Source organism: Eurosta solidaginis, chromosome 5 (assembly GCF_040869045.1).
Source record: "Eurosta solidaginis isolate ZX-2024a chromosome 5, ASM4086904v1, whole genome shotgun sequence".
Classification (NCBI taxonomy): domain Eukaryota; kingdom Metazoa; phylum Arthropoda; class Insecta; order Diptera; family Tephritidae; genus Eurosta; species Eurosta solidaginis.
The window spans coordinates 100896938-100916523 of NC_090323.1; the positions used below are offsets into that span (position 1 = coordinate 100896938).

The 19586-nt window shown below is 42.0% G+C and overlaps 1 protein-coding gene across 5 annotated transcripts in view; it reads left to right on the plus strand.

Annotated features, from left to right (window-relative positions):
• The first annotated feature begins 11398 nt into the window (after positions 1 to 11398).
• SREBP (Sterol regulatory element binding protein) overlaps positions 11399 to 19586 on the plus strand; it is an 801341-nt gene continuing 793153 nt past the window's right edge. For 2 of the 5 annotated variants that reach the window (XM_067756911.1, XM_067756910.1), the window contains exon 1: positions 11399 to 11576. In XM_067756911.1, coding sequence (XP_067613012.1) covers positions 11456 to 11576 — 121 coding nt within the window. In that variant the 5' untranslated portion in view covers positions 11399 to 11455. Of the gene's footprint in view, positions 11634 to 19586 lie in introns of all 5 variants that reach the window. The other 3 variants (XM_067756908.1, XM_067756907.1, XM_067756909.1) reach the window with 2 other exon arrangements.

Genomic DNA, 19586 nt, shown 5'->3' on the forward strand with positions numbered 1-19586 from the left:
GGTGCCTACCCTAGTGGGGGAGAGATTGGGGAGATAGCTGTTTATTTTATTAAAAAGCTCATCGATGTAGGAAACAATTGCATAGGTGTAGAAGCAATAGTGACTCCTTCTGGTGGTAAAGGTAGCTATTGATATGTAGAAGTTAAACAGAAATTTGATGAATATGAGTTTTTTGTTAAGTTATTGCAAAAAAAAGCGTTGAGGATTTTTAATATCTTACGAGGTTTCTTCGTACATGTTTCTAAGAATGAAGAATGAGACCTATTCAAACTTCGCTATAATTTAACATACAATATTTTACCCCATTTTAACACAACCCTTCAAAAAACGCGAGTACTCCATAAATAATGTAAGGAATACCCTTTGGGAGTATAGGAGTGTTCCAAAACTAATCTGTATTCATACAAAAAATGTGCTCAAATTAACACTGTGATGTCCTAGGAGAGGAGTAGGTGATCCCACTCTCGCTCTGTTTGTGAGTATACCATAGAGTACATACGTGAGAGTACTTTCCAAAGTACTTTTACTGTAGTACTACATAGAGCACCCACAGAGGATCATATGCCAAAGTACTAAAGAGGAATTGTGTCGGAAAGAATTATAGGAGTGAATTTAATTTAAAATGAAAGTAAATGAAGAGGGGCAATACAACTTTTATATTTTATACTACGAATATTCTTATGTTATTTAGCATTTGCGCGAATAAATTAATATTTCTCAATACTATAGTATGTAAACATAAAACCAGTGCGGTTGCATTTTAACAGAGTTGCCATATTAAAATTTTATTGTCAGTTATTTGTATGCAGTATTTTACTTTTGGCAACTCTGTTCGAACGTCATCGTGTCGTGATCATGGTCGTTAAAAAACGAGCAATGATCGGCTGATGGTGGTCCGCAAACGCATTGCAAAGGAGTTAGAGTACTCCAACATGAAGAAAATGGAACACGTAATCCAACAATTTTTGCAGGGAACTATCATTTTTTGATTTTATTAAATTTTATAAAATGTTTCTTCCTCTACAGTTCCATTTCCGTATTGGATGGTAAATATGACTTTCGCATTTTCTCCATCAATAACTGTGACAAGGTGGAAGAAATCTATGCACGTAAATCGCAACATATTATCTTGGTCGAGCGTTTCTTCAATAGCTCTCTAGTGGTGATGGTGACAGCAGAGAAACCCAACTGTTTACAAATGTTACACTTTAAAAAGAATAAAAATGTATCCACAGTATATGAATGAATGGAACGCACCCAATTGTCTGCCTAACGGATAGTATACATATCCATCAACGAACTGGGTCTGAATACTGAAACAGTACATACATTCAAAATCGATGAGAAGGCTGTGATGCTGATATAAGTTGAGTTGTTGAATAACATACGAAAACCACTTTAACCCATCTATATATTTGCCTTACAGCTAAAGCTTTACAAACAGCAAAAATTGGGCGCCAAGCATTTGGAAAAAGGCAGTGAAGCATTCATCACATTGTACGGATGGTGCAAAGTTAGAAGCTGCTGTTGTAACTGCTGCCACCGACACAACGGTCAGCTCTACTTCGCCGAGTAGCGGCTCGGCCGACTATCTATCGAAGACAGTATAATCATATCTTTTGCAAACACAGGTTAGCGATGTGTTTGCACAGGAAATTATTTCATTTGGAAAACGAAAACCAATTAAGAGAGTTTATTTATTATTAAATTACTTACTTTTCTTTATATCAACTGTATTAATTTAAGTTGCAATTTCATGTGCATATATAATAAGGGATGTCGTGATACGATTGCTGCCGGAATTAGATTTGAAACCAATGAATTCTCCTGCTAAGGGTTGCAGAATTATTGATTGAATGATTAGATTTAGAACAATAATAAGTCTGACTCAATTACTAGTCGTACATTTTTACGTTCAGCAATTACGACAGCAATCGGATTCCACGACACCTTTGAATATTCTTGATCTGAAAAAAGAGTAAACCTAATCTGAATTTCTACCAAACTTTAAGTTGTAGATTATTCAAATAATTGGAGTTTTTTCTAAAGCTTAAAATTATTTTCTGCTCGCTTAGAAAAGATTTCAATTGGAAAACAAAAACCAATTAAACGATTTTATTTATTATTCTAGTACTTACTTCTTTTTTATATGAACTGTATTAATTTAAGTTGCAATTTCATGTACATATATAATAAGGGATGTCGTGATACGATTTCTGTCGGAATTAGATTTGAAACCAATCAATACTCCTGCTAAGGGTTGCAGAATTATTGATTGAATGATTAGATTTAGAACAATAATAAGTCTGACTCAATTACTAGTCGTACATTTTTACGTTCAGCAATTACGACAGCAATCGGATTCCACGACACCTTTGAATATTCTTGATCTGAAAAAAGAGTAAACCTAATCTGAATTTCTACCAAACTTTAAGTTGTAGATTATTCAAATAATTGGAGTTTTTTCTAAAGCTTAAATTTATTTTCTGCTCGCTTAGAAAAGATTTCAATTGGAAAACAAAAACCAATTAAGCGAGTTTAATTATTATTCAAGTACTTACTTCTTTTTTATATGAACTGTGTTAATTTAAGTTGCAATTTCATGTACATGTATAATAAGGGATGTCGTGATACGATTGCTGTCGGAATTAGATTTGAAACCAATCAATGCTCCTGCTAAGGGTTGCAGAATTATTGATTGAATGATTACATTTAGAACAATAATAAGTCTGACTCAATTACTAGTCGTACATTTTTACGTTCATCAATTAAGACAGCAACCGGATTCCACGACACCTTTGAATACTCTTGATCTGAAAAAAGAGTAAAACTAATCTGAATTTCTACTAAGCTTTAAGTTGTAGATTATTCAAATAATTGGAGTTTTTTCTAAAGCTTAAAAATATTTTCTGCTCGCTTAGAAAATATTTCAAATGGAAAACAAAAACCAATTAAGCGAGTTTATTTATTATTCAAGTACTTACTTCTTTTTTATATGAACTGTATTAATATAAGGCCAATTTCATGTACATATATAATAATATTGAAAATATTAAATATTGAAAATTCAATTTTTTTGGTTCATATTTTATTCATATGGCTGCTCCAGGTAAAGTAAATCTGTAGGTAAAATTCATATTATATGGCGGTTATATAAATGAAAAAACCGCAGTAAAATTGATTTGCAAATGACTCTAAAATGTAGAGTGAAATGACGGAGAATATGACCGCCATTTGACGAGCATTGTGACGTGTGTGAGCAGCACGGTACTATGCTCACATCTTATAGGTGGGACCGGAATGCACGATCACATTAATAGGAACGAAACGGAAAATTTGGTCACAAAACCTAATCACGCCCATGCAAATGTAACTTTGAATATAACCGTTGGGAAATGTCACTGTTCAGAGCAGTCCCGATATTCGAAGCAGCACTAATTTCTTATTTCGTTTACATCACTAAATGGGATGATAATATGCATACCTAACTGTTATTCCCTCAGCACAACACATAATATATTTTAAACCTTTTCTCATATGTATAACTGTTACTCTTAACACAATGCATTTAAATATTTGTTGTAACATCTATTCATTTTCATTCCTGCTATGAGATCAAATTCATAGCTAAGACAAAAAATTGTAAAACTTTGGACGTCACTTCTGCTGTGATCACGAAACAATAAAGTGCTCTACATTATACTTGTTTTATTTTATTTCGAAACAGGTGGTGCAAAACAGCACCTCCTCGAAACATTTGGTGACCCCGACGTGATCGGGTTACTTTGAGAACAAGTAAAAATTCGTTCACGTTTTAATTTAATTAAATTTGGTACAAGGCTGGAATTATTGCCGTGCAATCAGCCACCATGACAAAGGGTAGCTAGTTGAAGAAAAGTGCTGACACAACGCCAGCGAATGCAACGATGAACAACTTTGAAGTAATCACGTTCAATAAAAGAAAGGCTACGTCAATAACACATCAACTAATTGAGTTAAACAAAACTTTATCGGCGGATCGTCTTAATGAGCTGGATGAGGCTGAACTTTCTGTCCACATGGAGTACGTGGAGAGCATATACGGCAGATTCGACCACGTGCAATCGACTCTAGAAGAAGCTGATCCGTGCGAACTCGAAGCAACAAGCCGAGCAGAATTGTTTAACGTGTACCTAGAAGTCAAGGCCAAGCTGTCGCGCGAGCTCAATTTGCACAAAAAAACAAGCGCAAGACATTCATCTACAGCGAGACATTTCCCAACGGAAGACTCGCCAACTACTTTATTCTCATCGTTACGAAAATCTCGACTTCCGCATTTGAAAATACCAAATTTTAGTGGGGCGTATATCGATTGGCCTAACTACTTCGCCATGTTTACCAGCGTTATCGGTAAAGATCTTGAATTGAGCAAAGTGGAAAAACTTCAACATCTACGCGCTAGCTTGCAAGGAGCTGCTTTAGAAACAATATCCTCACTCGAACCAGTGGAAGAAAATTATAACAAGGCCCTGTCGCTTCTAAAAAACAGGTTTGATAACAAATTGCTTATTTTTCAGGCGCATATAAAGGCGATGTTTGGATTCAAGGTGGTTGATAAAAGCTCTGCTACTGATTTGCGTGAATTGAGCGACAAATTCAATTCACATCTTCGCGCTCTCAACACCTTGGCAACACCGCAAGAAATTTCGGATGGATTACTCATACATCTTGTCGCTAGAAAGTTTGATCAAAAGACGCAGGAAAAGTGGGAAGAAGACTTGCCTACACAAACATTTCCAAACGTGGCTTCATTTACATCGTTTTTGGAGAAGCGATGCCGCATGATGGAAAATTTGCAAAGTGCTAAGGTAACACAATCTACTAGTAACCAGGTGAGCAAAAATTCGAATGCCAATAAAGGCACCAAAAATGTTTTATTTGCATCTTCAAGTAGTTCTATATCATGCGCATTTTGTGATTCCAAAGACCATTACATAAATAGTTGCCTAAAATTTTTGAACCTGTCTCCAAATTTACGCTATAAAGAAGCCAAACGGCTACAACTTTGCTTAAACTGTCTGCGCAAGGGCCATAGTTTACAACGATGTAAGTCCGGTAATTGCCGTCATTGCTCATCCAAGCATAATTCGCTGCTTCATTTGAATTCTACTTCGTCGTCAGCGCCCTCAAATACGTCAGTAATTGAAGGCACAACCATGTCACAGCAAACACTAATTTCATCGTTATCGACAAATCTAACGCCCAAGGCCTCGGAATCATGCGTCGAAGGTAATGTGGCATTAGCTACGGCTATACTGTCAGTAAAAAATCGTTCTGTGCTATTTGTACCATGTCGAGCCATTCTCGATTCGGCCTCTCAAATAAATTTCGTCACTACTCGTTTAGCAAATCAGCTGCAACTTCCATTCTCCGGGATTGGCGAATCCAGTTTTGCCGCCGAAAAGGAGATCGACATTTTCGCACAGTCGCAAGATAAAACCTACAATACTTCGTTCACTGCTGTGGTAACTCCCAGCATAACAGATTACCAACCAAACTTCAGTCTTTCTTCCGAATGGAAAATACCATCGAATATTAACCTGGCTGACCCTTTGTTCTTTAGACCACAGCGAATAGATTTGCTTATTGGAGCGGGTTTATTTTTTGATCTGATGTGCGTTGGCCAAAATCGCCTAGCTAAGAATTTGCCCATTCTCCAAAAAACTCGATTGGGTTGGGTTGTCTCTGGTGGGGTTTCATATGTCAATAAAAAATCAGCAACTCTAGCTGCTTGCAGCAAAAACATTGCTGAAGAACAACAACCCAACATCCCTTTGAACGACATTGTGAAACGATTCTGGGAAATAGAGAATCGATTCGATTCCGCTGCCCCACCAGATGAAGATGATGAGTGGTGTGAGCGCCATTTCAAGGACAACTTTTCTCGGTTAGAATCTGGAGAGTATTCAGTACGTTTGCCAGAAAAAACAAACCTTAATGCTCTTGGCGATTCCTACAATCATGCTCTCTACAGATTCAAAAACTTAGAAAAAAAATTGGAAAAAAATCATGACTTGAGAATTCAGTATAATTCCTTTATGAATGAGTATGCATCGTTAAACCATATGTCGCTAGCAAAGTCGCGTACAACAACAACACCAACATTTTTTCTTCCACATCATTGCGTGCAGAAGCTAAGCAGCACTACGACAAAACTTCGCGTCGTATTCGATGGTTCTGCAAAAACAACCACAGGCTATTCTCTTAATGATTTACTGTTAGCTGGCCCAACTATTCAGCCGACACTTTTCAAAACCCTTTTACAATTTCGTTTTCGTAAATTCGCTTTGTGTGGAGATATTTGTAAAATGTACCGATGTGTACGAGTGACACCTCCGGACAAATATCTTCAATGTATTTTATGGCGCGAGCATCCACTCGAAGAACTGCAGATATATAAGTTAGACACTGTCACTTATGGTACAAAATCTGCTGCCTTTTTAGCAATACGCGCTATGCATCAACTTGCCTATGATGAAGAAGAGTCATATCCATTAGGTGCGAAAATACTTAGAAGGGATTTTTATGTTGATGACCTTTTATCAGGTGGAAATACCATACAAGAAGTAATTGAAATAAGGCATCAAGTAAAGGGTTTACTTCAACGCGGAGGATTCAATATTCGTAAATGGTGCTCAAACGAAGCTGGTACACTGCATGATGTAAATGACTCAGAGCGTGAAAGCCTACTCAAGTTCCATGATGGAACTTATATTGCAAAAACCCTTGGCCTTGTCTGGGATCCAAAGACAGACTATTTCGTATTCTCCTTTTCGCCTATAATATGCAGCTCACGCACTACGAAACGCGCAATACTTTCGCATATTGCTAAATTTTATGATCCGCTTGGCTTAGTTTCGCCAGTCATTACAAAGGCAAAAATTTTTATGCAAACCCTTTGGAAAGCAAAGTTACATTGGGACGAAGCCTTGCCCCAATCATTGCAAACTTCTTGGACTGATTTTCAAGCAAAATTCGCCCTAGTCAGCAGCATTAAATTTCCTCGTTATGTACTAACTCCTTATTCAACTTGGGAGATTCACGCATTCTGTGACGCGAGCTTAGCAGCTTTTGGTGTCTGCGTTTATATTCGTTCAAAATGTGATGGTGTTTTGAAATCTTACTTGCTTTGTGCAAAGTCGAGGGTCTCACCCCTAAAGAGTATAACTGTTCCCAAGTTAGAATTGTGTGCAGCCTTATTGCTTGCGGAACTCGTGGCACCCATATCGCAAGATTTTCCACATCCTCATAGAGTTCATTGCTGGTCAGACTCAATGGTTACTCTATCCTGGCTGCGAGAGCAACCGTCAAATTTTAACGTTTTTGTATCGAATAGAGTAAGCCAGATACAAGCTTTAACAGAAGGTATGACTTGGCATCACGTGCCTACTTCTTTAAATCCGGCAGACATACTTTCAAGGGGATGGACCCCCAATGAACTAATGGCATCTAAACTGTGGAGCAGTGGTCCAACATTTCTTACAAGAGAGAGTTCGTTTTGGCCAAACAACATGGTTTTTCTAACCGATTTGCCTGAACGACGGCGCAGATCTTTACTTACTTGCAAACTGCGGGAGGTGGCACTCGACTGCAAGTACCACAACTCCTTTGATAAATTGCAGCGTATATTTGCATACGTTTACTACTACTTTGCCCGATCGCGGAATATTCCCCTTGATAATCAACCACTGACTCCGCTGAATATCAAAATGGGTACGCACATGCTCATTCGTAACATTCAACAAATTCATTTTGCAGCTGAGTTCAAGGCGCTACGATCCAATGAGGAACTCAATTCATCAAGCAAGCTCAAGTCATTAAATCCATTCGTTGATACATTTGGGCTTCTTCGTGTTGGTGGGCGTTTGCAAAACTCATCATTAAATTTTGAAGCAAAACACCCAATTTTGATGCCAAAGAATCACCCAGTAACAAACGCAATGATCGAATATTTTCACCAAAAATATCTACATGCAGGCCCTCAAAGCGTACTAGCTTCGATTCCACAGCAGTATTGGCCAATTGGCGGTCGAAAGGCTGTGTCCAGCGTCATAAACAAATGCATTCGTTGTTTCCGTTTGAAACCCAAGATCTATGAGCATATTATGGGCAACCTACCATCCGACCGACTGCAAGCAAACCGAACATTTTTCACAACTGGCGTCGACTATTGTGGGCCATTCTATTACAAATCGGAAGTTCGCACAAGGGCACCGATAAAATGCTACATATGCATTTTCATTTGTTTTAGCACGAAGGCTTGCCACTTAGAGCTTGTTCCAGATCTTACCACGTCATCATTTCTGGCAGCCCTCAAACGCTTCATTTGCACAAGAGGCAAACCACACACCATTTGATCAGATAATGCAACGAACTTTGTTGGTGCCAAAAACGAGCTGCAAGAATTAAGACAACTGTTTTCAAGCAACTCACATAAGACAGAAATAATGAATCAATGCATCTCAGAAGGTATCGCTTGGAAATTTATTCCACCTCGATCTCCGCATTTCGGCGGATTATGGGAGGCTGCGGTTAAGTCAGCGAAATTCCACTTTCTACGTACCGTTGGTTTATTAATTTTAACATTTGAAGAGCTCCGAACCCTTGTGTGTGAAATCGGAGCGATAATTAATTCTCGTCCACTTTGTCCCATTTCAGAAAATCCAGAAGATTTGAACGTGCTCACGCCAGCTCATTTCCTCATAGGCGCTCCATTTACGAGCATAATTGAACCAGACGTAACCGGTGTTGAAATCAATCGTTTAAACCGATGGCAGAGCATATGTCATATGCAACAGGTATTTTGGAAAAAATGGAGTACCTCATACCTGTCACTGTTGCAGGAGAGGGTCAAGTGGCAAAGGTTAAACGGAGGCATTCAGGCTGGAAACATGGTAATTTTAAAAGACGAAGACCTTCCATCCATGAAATGGCGACTAGGGCGTGTGGAAAATTTGATACGCGGCGCTGATGGTGTGGTTCGTGTTATAACGATCAAAACTTCCAATGGACTAGTTAAGCGAGGAGTAAGAAAAGTTGCTGTGCTTCCGATTGAGACTGAAGCAGTTGAAAGCCTAAACCTTCCAACGGGGGGAGGATGTTCAGAGCAGTCCCGATATTCGAAGCAGCACTACTTTCTTATTTCGTTTACATCACTAAATGGGATGATAATATGCATACCTAACTGTTATTCCCTCAGCACAACACATAATATATTTTAAACCTTTTCTCATATGTATAACTGTTACTCTTAACACAATGCATTTAAATATTTGTTGTAACATCTATTCATTTTCATAACTGCTATGAGATCAAATTCATAGCTAAGACAAAAAATTGTAAAACTTTGGACGTCACTTCTGCTGTGATCACGAAACAATAAAGTGCTCTACATTATACTTGTTTTATTTTATTTCGAAACAGGTGGTGCAAAACAGCACCTCCTCGAAACAGTCACAATGGCAGTAAAATGACTAGTCAAATGACGTAGAGTGTTTTTGCAGGGTTGTCTCGTTCTAAATTCTTCTTTGTACTGTCATTCGGCTAACTGAAAATTTTAACCAATGTTGTCCCTGAAAAGTGTTGCTTTTTGCATTTTTCGGTATTAAAATATGCCACTTTTAATACTTTTTTCACACAAACTATGAGGTGAATATCGATGGACCTTTACTCGATTTAATTACAGAAATTCATCAGTTGGGTGTTCTCTTTTGGTGTTCTCTTCCATAAGTAAGGCCGTGCTAAACTAATAATTCCATATTTTTGATATTATCATTATATACATATGTTTAATTTGTTCCCAAAAAAATTTAAAAAGGACAAACTATTTGCATTCACGTCATATTCAACCAAGGATTTTGCTCTGTACAGTAATAGTGAAGATTTTCGAAGAAAGTTTTGCTTATTCCTACAAGAACACCAAAATTGTCGTATTATACCTTATTTTGAAAAAATTTCGGCTAAACAGTGGTATGCTAAATATAAAAAAAAAATTATAACTCACTGTTGCTGTTTGACCCTAAAAATCAGAACAGTAAGATGAGAGGAGTGTTACACCTAAGGATAGTAATTTAGAATACATGAATCCAGCTCGCATCGGATCAGCATATTATCGTTCTAGGCCGAACGCCACTGGGCTAGTCTATTCCCTGATATATTTTGGTAAATAAAACTTGGTAAAGTTAGTAATACATCATGAATTCAATTGTCAAGAATTTTTGTGGGATTTTCTGATTAAGTTTTTTATTATATATTAGAAGAGCATATTTTTAAGCCCGAATATACGACAAATCAATAAAGCAGATAAACATGTTAATAAATTTTAATGGGGGAGGGTGGGGGGGGGGGGAAGGGGGGAAACACATTTAAGACTATCACGATCACTACCAATTGTGACTGTAAAACTTTTAAATAAATAACTGACGTACATATGTATGTACTTTATATGAATAACTCATGTTTCTTTTAAGTCCGGTTTTTCAATGAAAGTTTCAACTACAGTTGAAATTGAGATCAGTTAATGTGACCAAATTGAATTTTTTATTTTTATTCGATCCTAAATGTAATGTTAACTCGCACTGGTCCTTTGTATTCAATTTTGCTTTGGATATGCTGAAAACAGCAATTTCTGTAATGGCTTTCGTAGCAAGATTTTTATTTTTCTACTCCTATTTCTTCAAAGCAGGTAAAAATGTTACCCTCATCTGACCGTCGAAAATACATCATTTACGTTTCATATAGCGTACATTTTCCGTCTTTTTTTATTTACTTCACTTGGTGATTCCACCATGGTATTCACAAATCACAATAAAGATTGTGCATTCACGAATTCAAAATTGTTCGTTCTTCGGACTGCGTCACACTTGACTGCTTCAGCGAATGAAAGAAAGAGAGAATAAAAACAAGAGCTAAAGCAAAGAGGATAAATACAATAAGAACCGTCACTCGTTATTCTGTGGCGAGTATCTCGCTGAAAATTCAAAAAAATGATGCCGAATGTTTTCTGAGAGGGACATTTTTAATTGTCTGGCATTTATCCATGCGGTGTCGTCACTTTATGCAAACGTGTTTTTTGGAAAGAGAATTAAATAAATTAATTTAATACAGTCGAAAAATAAACATAATTATACCACGAAAATGTATAGAAGACATTTATAAACATCTCGCCCAAAAAAAAAGTAGCGACTACCTCTCAGTATACATCGAGTAAATGCCAAAAAAATAACGAGTGACGGCTCTTATTGTATTTATCATCTTTGTCAAAAGGAAAATGACGTAAAAATTGCCCATAAAAAACATCTGAACTAATGTTTACATGCGCAATGCGCCACATTCTATAATCCATCATGATGGTATATGATCGAGAATATCGGACTAATATTGTTTTATCCCTAGTTTTATTAGACATTTCGTCAAAATGGATAGCCTTAATGGAATGAACACACTAGATATGGAACTCGCAGCGGGCGCTCTCGATTCTTTGGATATTTTTAAAGAAGATGATGCATTCAACATTATCAGGGATATGATGTCGCCTGGTAGGCAACAAATGGATATATACGTATAACCCGTGATGAAAACACCTACTAACTATGGTAGGGTAATAGTTTAGTTGAGGGGTCGACTGTTAATACGCGTCAAAAAATCTCGAGAATAATGATCCGAAGGCGGAAAAGAAAAATCGGTGGTAATAGTCTAGTTGAGGGGTCGACTGCTAATACGTTACCAAAAATATCGAGAGAGATATCAAACGACGCGGCTTGACATCAGTATTAATAATCCGAAGTCGGAAAATAAAGAGGTTAACTCGTTAAAAAGATATAAACAAAAACCCGAAAAAAGACCCGCGGGTCTCTCCGAAACCGGGTGTGTTATCCATAGTATTTTTGGTAATAGTCTAGTTGAGGGGTTGTTGTTGTTGTTGTAGCAATGCTCGCCCCACCTAATAGCCGCGACCGATCACAAATTGTCATCAATATCCTCTAACGGGAGTCCAAGGAAACTTGCCGTTTCAACAGGGGTGGACCATAAGGAAAGGGGTGTTAGAGGCGTTGGTTCCACATTACAATCAAAGAGATTGTTGGTGTCATGTGGTGATACATTGCAAGCGGGGCATACATTTTGTATGTCGGGGTTGATTCTGGATATGTAATAGTTTAACCTGTTACAGTATCCAGAACGAAGTTGAGCCAGAGTGATGGGGAGTATGCGTTCCTCTTCCGCAAGTTTTGGGTACTGTTCCCCGAGTACTGGATTCAACGGGCAATTCCCGGCATAAAGGTCCGACGCCTGTTTGTGGAGTTCACCAAGGACCTGCTTGTGTTTTTTCGCTTCATACGGCTGTGTTCTCAGATGCCGTATTTCCTCAAAATGCTTACGGAGATGACTCCTTAAGCCCCTAGGCGGTGCTGGCTCGTCAATCAGATGTCTGTTGGGATGCCCAGGTTTCTGGGTATTCAACAGAAACTGTTCGGTCAGCATCTCATTTATCTCCCTGATGGGGAGTATTCTCGCCTCATTATGCAGATGGTGTTCTGGGGACATAAGAAGACAGCCCGTGGCGATTATGAGAGCAGTATTTTGGCAGGGTGGTTTTTAGGCTTGGCGATCATATGGGTGACGCGTAGCACGTAATCGGCTGGCTAATTGCTTTGTATGTGGTCAAGAGCGTTTCTTTATCTTTTCCCCAGGTACTGCCAGCAAGGGATTTGAGGATTTTATTACGGCTCTGAATTCTTGGAACAATTGCGGTTGCGTGCGCACCAAAATGTAGATCCTGATCAAACGTCACACCCAAGATTTTGGAGTGTAGTACAGTCGGTAGCGTAGTGCCATCAACGTGGATGTTCAAATGGTTGACATTTGGGACGTCCATGTAAATAACGTCGCGGAGGATTTAATCGGTGATAATGTAAGGTTTCGCGAGGTGAAAAAGAACTGGAGAGATCAAGGAGGTAGCCGTTTATTCTGTTGCAAAGCTCATCGATCTGTGGGTCTGGGCCTGTGGCCATTATTGTGCAGTCATCGGCGTAGGAAACGATTGTGACTCCTTCCGGTGGTGAAGGTAGCTTAGATATGTAGAAATTAAACAAAAGTGGGGATAGGACACCACCCTGTGGCACCCCTTGTTTAATTCTCCTTGGTTTTGATGTTTCGTTTCTGAATTGCACCGATGCATGCCGACCACCCAGATAATTTGCGGTCCACCTTTTAAGACATGGGGGAAGGGTAGACCCTTCCAGGTCTTGCAGTAATGAGCCATGGTTGACCGTATCAAAGGCTTTTGATAGGTCTAGCGCTACGAGTACTGTTCTATGGTGGGGGTATTGATTCAAACCGCAATTTATCTGGGTGCTAATGACATTTAGCGCGGAGGTAGTGCTATAGAGTTTTCTGAAGCCATGCTGATGAGGGGCTAGCTGCAAATGTGCTTGGAAATAAGGGAGCAAAATGGCTTCAAGCGTCTTTGCCACTGGCGATAGGAGAGATATCGGACGATATGACTCACCTACGTTAGCTGGTTTCCCAGGCTTTAGTAGCGGGACCACCTTTGCCATTTTCCATTTCTCGGGTATGGCAAAGGTGGAGAGAGACAGGTTGAAGACATGCGTTAAATATTTGAAACCCTCTTTCCCTAGGTTTTTAAGCATCGGCATGGCTATGCCGTCTGGGCCCACTGCTTTGGATGGTTTAGCGCGACCAATGGCGTCCTCAACCTCTCTAGCGGTGATGGTGATTGGTGACGCGCTGAATTTGTGTTTATGTGCGTGTCTATTGGCTCTCCGTCTATCTTTGTCGACCGTAGGATGCATTATATATTGTCGGCAGAAAGCGCTCGCGCATTTTTTCGCATCCGACAGCACGTTATCGCCAAAGGCGATGGAAACTTTGTCTTTGTGCTTAGTCGGATTCGATAGGGACTTTACGGTGGACCAAGGTTTACCTACACCGGTAGAGAGGTTACAACCTCTTAGGTGCTCTTCCCATTTCGCCCGCTTGTGTTCGTCCACAAGCAATCTGATGCGTTGGTTTATATCCCTTATTTGGGGGTCGCCTGGATCAAGCTGTCTTATAAGGTCGCGTTCCCTCGCTAAGCTCGCGGCCTCCGCCGGGAAGTGGGCCGGATTTCGGGAATTCTCCCGGCGGGAATGAAATGTGCCGAGGCGGATTCAATTACCTTACGGAAGGCACGCTCCCCTTGGCGGGCATCAGTCGGGATAGGGAGGGCAGCAAAGCTGCTGTCTGTTGCAGATTTATATTCTTCCCACTTTCCTTTACGGAGATGACTCCTTAAGCCCCTAGGCGGTGCTGGTTCATCAATCAGATGTCTGTTGGGATGCCCAGGTTTCTGGGTATTCAACAGGAACTGTTTCTCTCTCCTGATGGGGAGAATTCTCGCCTCATTATGCAGATGGTGTTCTGGGGACATAAGAAGACAGCCCGTAGCGATTCTGAGAGCAGTATTTTGGCAGGCCTGTAGTTTCTTCCAATGGGTGATTTTTAGGCTTGGCCATGGGTGACGCGTAGACGTAATCGGCTGGCTAATTGCTGTGTATGTAGTCATGAGCGTTTCTTTATCTTTTCCCCAAGTACTGCCAGCGAGGGATTTGACAGCGGGGGATTTGGTGCTGTGGTACCGGAGCGTACCGGATCTGTACCCGGCAAAGGACCATCACATCGATAACACTCCCCAATGCCTTCGGGGAGCAACCTTATCGCTTCCCAAGGCAGTCGGTTCTATGTACCGGAGCGACTCGGGATTTTTCCCGACCAAGGACTGTCATTTCAGTGTAACCCCATTTAATTTGTTTCGTCCCTCCCACAAATTGTCATCCTCCCAGCAGCTCCTTGCAGCAGGACTGCTCCATATTCTCTTGCTCCGGGAAGGTATCGAATCCAATCCGGGTCCGTCTCCTGACCTCGGTCCTGAGAAATGGTTTTGCTGCATCTGCCGGAAAAGAATCTTTTTAGGACGGTCATACTCTGTTCAGTGTGTCTCGTGTAAGGGATGGTTGCATCGGACAGGTTGTTCTGGGCTTGATCCCAAAACCCGACGTCCACGTAACTTTTATAAATCTTTTGTGGCTCCTTGCTGTTCACGCCCAAGGGCGTCCCGTAGTCTACGTCTAAGCGCCCCCCCCCATTAACTTCCAGCAGCCCCGCTGCTCCGCAAGCCACAACAAGTACCCGCTGCTGCTCGCGCCTTACGGCGCCAACAACTCAAACAGCTGCTACCACTCATAACTACAATCTTCGTAGTAGAGTCGGAAGCAATGCTGAGCAACAGCCCCTGCCCCCGTCTTCTCCCCCCCCTCTTTTCCGGCAGCAATCGTGTAGGTCAGGGAAACAGACTCTTAGTCCCTTTCTCCGTTTGCACCGTTTGCCAGCACAGAATATATATGTTTGCGACATCCGCCCAATGCAGCTCCTGCCTCGGGTGGTGCCACTTTCCTAGATGTTCTGGTCTCCGCGACGGCAACCCCTCGGCGGGTTTCATCGCGCCATGTTGCCAGGTCGCAAACCCAAATCATCCGGGTACCCCAATGCTTGCCCAAGGACGCCCAGTCCCAGGGCCACAACAGCAATTGCGTCCTGGCCTTCCTGAACCCAGGCGTAGTCACCCGTCACTTACCCCCAGAGTGGCGACGTCTCCCCTCATGCACTTCAGAATTCTGCAGTTAAACTGTAATGGACTAACTGGGAAGATTACGGAGATAGTCAATTTCATGAAGCGGCACAACATCCGCATTGCTGCGATTCAAGAGACTAAACTCACAGCACGATCTGCATTGCAGTCCTGCTCTGGGTATAATGTCCACAGAAAAGATCGCGAGAGCGGAAATGGAGGCGGCCTCGCGTTTATAATACACCACTCTGTGCAATATCACATATTTGATCCTGGCATCGACCGCAGGGACAACGTCTTAGAACGTCAAGGCCTATCTGTCCGGTCAGGCGATGCAAACCTAGAAATCATCAACATCTACATCCCCCCTGCCACCTGTTGCCCCGGTGGATACCACCCTAATATTAGAGCCTTACTCACTGGAAACAATCGCATTATTTTAGGCGACTTCAATGCCCATCATGATCTATGGCATTCAAATTTGCGGGCGGACAGTAGGGGCGAGATGTTGGCGGATCAAATAGAAGAAACGACGTTCTGCACAATAAACGGAGACGCCCCCACACGTATGGTAGGAAGCTGTCACAGTTCGCCAGATATCTCAATCGTGAGCGCAGAACTCGTAAACTGCGTCAACTGGCAGCCGATGGTATCATTGGCATCCGACCACCTGCCTATACTTGTTTCGCTCGAGCGTACCGCCGACTTCATCGTCACCGAAAAACGCACTTTCATAAACTTTAAAAAAGGAAAGTGGGGAGAATATAAATCCTTTACAGACCTCTTTGCTGCCCTCCCTATCCCGACTGATGCCCGCCAAGGGGAGCGTGCCTTTCGCAAGGTCATTGAATCCGCCTCGGCACGTTTCATTCCCGCCGGGAGAATTCCCGAAATCCGGCCCCACTTCCCGGCGGAGGCCGCAAACTTAGCGAGAGAACGTGACCTTATAAGGCAGCTTGATCCAGGCGACCCCCAAATAAGGGATATAAACCAACGCATCAGATTGCTTGTGGATGAACACAAGCGGGCGAAATGGGAGGAGCACCTAAGAGGTTGTAACCTCTCTACCGGTGTGGGTAAACTTTGGTCCACCGTAAAGTCCCTATCGAATCCGACTAAGCACAAAGACAAAGTTTCCATCGCCTTTGGCGACAAAGTGCTGTCGGATGCGAAAAAATGCGCGAGCGCTTTCTGCCGACAATATATAATGCATTCTACGGTCGACAAAGTTAGACGGAGGGCCAACAGACACGCACATAAACACAAATTCAGCGCGTCACCAATCACCATCACCGCTAAAGAGGTTGAGGACGCCATTGGTCGCGCTAAACCATCCAAAGCAGTGGGCCCAGACGGCATAGCCATGCCGATGCTTAAAAGCCTAGGGAAAGAGGGTTTCAAATATTTAGCGCAGGTCTTCAACCTGTCTCTTTCCACCTTTGTCATACCCGAGAAATGGAGAATGGCCAAGGTGGTCCCGCTACTAAAGCCTGGTAAACCAGCTAACATAGGAGAGTCGTATCGTCCGATATCTCTCCTATCGCCAGTAGCAAAGACGCTCGAAGCCATTTTGCTCCCTTATTTCCAAGCAAATTTGCAACTAGCCTCCCATCAGCATGGCTTCAGAAAACTCCATAGCACTACCTCCGCGCTAAATGCCATTAGTACCCAGATAAATTGCGGTTTAAATCAAAACCCCCACCATAGAACAGTACTCGTAGCGCTAGACCTATCAAAAGCTTTTGATACGGTCAACCACGGCTCGTTACTGCAAGACCTGGAAGGGTCTACCCTTCCCCCATGTCTTAAAAGGTGGACCGCAAATTATCTGGGTGGTCGGCAGGCATCGGTGCTATTTAGAAACGAAACATCAAAGCCAAGGAGAATTAAACAAGGGGTGCCACAGGGTGGTGTCCTATCCCCACTTTTGTTTAATTTCTACATATCTAAACTACCTTCACCACCGGAAGGAGTCACAATCGTTTCCTACGCCGATGACTGCACAGTAATGGCCACAGGCCCAGGCCCACAGATCGATGAGCTATGCAATAAAATAAACGGCTACCTCCCTGATCTCTCCAGTTTTTTCGCCTCGCGAAACCTGGCATTATCACCGACTAAATCTTCCGCGACCTTATTTACAACATGGACGTCCCAAATGTCGACCATTTTGAACATCCACGTCGATGGCTCTACGCTACCGACTGTCCTACACCCCAAAATCTTGGGTGTGACGTTTGATCAGGATCTACATTTTGGTGAGCACGCAGCCGCAATTGTTCCGAGAATTCAGAGCCGTAACAAAATCCTCAAATCCCTTGCTGGCAGTACCTGGGGAAAAGATAAAGAAACGCTCATGACTACATACAAAGCAATTAGCCAGCCGATTACGTGCTACGCGTCACCCATATGGTCGCCAAGCCTAAAAATTACCCACTGGAAGAAGCTACAGGCCTGCCAAAATACTGCTCTCAGAATTGCCACGGGCTGTCTTCTTATGTCCCCAGAACACCATCTACATAATGAGGCGAGAATACTCCCCATCAGGGAAAGAAACGAGATGCTGACCAAACAGTTCCTGTTGAATACCCAGAAACCTGGGCATCCCAACAGACATCTGATTGACGAGCCAGCACCGCCTAGGGGCTTAAGGAGTCATCTCCGTAAGCATTTTGAGGAAATACGGCATCTGAGAACACAGCCGTATGAAGCGAAAAAACACAAGCAGGTCCTTGGTGAACTCCACAAACAGGCGTCGGACCTTTATGCCGGGAATTGCCCGGTGAACCCAGTACTCAAAGTAAAGTATCCAAAACTTGCGGAAGAGGAACGCATACTCCCCAGGGAAACGCGTGTCACTCTGGCTCAACTTCGTTCTGGATACTGTAACAGGTTAAACTCTTACCTATCCAGAATCAACCCCGACATACAAAATGTATGCCCCGCTTGCAATGTGTCCCCACATGACACCAACCATCTCTTTAATTGTAATGTGGAACCAACGCCTCTAACACCCCTTTCCCTATGGTCCACCCCTGTTGAAACAGCAAGTTTCCTTGGACTCCCGTTAGAGGATATTGATGACAGTTTGTGATCGGTCGCGTCTGTTAGGTGGGGCGAAGCACTGCTACAACAACAACAACAACAGCAACCTTATCGCTACAACAACAACAACAACAGCTACAGGCCTGCCAAAATACTTGTGTCAGAACCGCTCTTCTTATATCCCCAGAACACCATCTACATAATGAGATGTGAATACTCGCCATCAGGGAGAGAAATGAAATGCTAACCAAACAGTTCCTGTTGAATACCCAGCAACCTGGGCATCCCAACAGACATCTGATTGATGACCCAACACCGCCCAGGGGCTTAAGGTTTCATCTCCGTAAGCATTATGAGGAAATACGTCACCTGTCAACAACAACAAGCCAAAAAACACAAGCAGGTCCTCAGTGAACTCCACAAACAGGCGTCGGACCTCTATGTCAGGAATTGCTCGGTGAATCCTGTACTCAAAGAACAATACCTTAACTCGCAGAAGAGGAACACTCCCTAGTGAAACGCGAGTCACTCTATCTCAACTTCGATCTGGATAATGTAACAGGTTAAACTCTTACCTACCCAGAATCAACCCCGACATACAAAATGTATGCCCTGCTTGCAATGTGTCCCCACATGATTGGATTGGAGTGTAGGACAGTCGGTAGCGTAGTGCCATCAACGTGGATGTTCAAATGGTTGACATTTGGGACGTCCATGTAAATAAGGTCGCGGAGGATTTAATCGGTGATAATGTAAGGTTTCGCGAGGTGAAAAAGAACTGGAGAGATCAAGAAGGTAGCCGTTTATTCTGTTGCAAAGCTCATCGATCTGTGGGTCTGGGCCTGTGGCCATTATTGTGCAGTCATCGGCGTAGGAA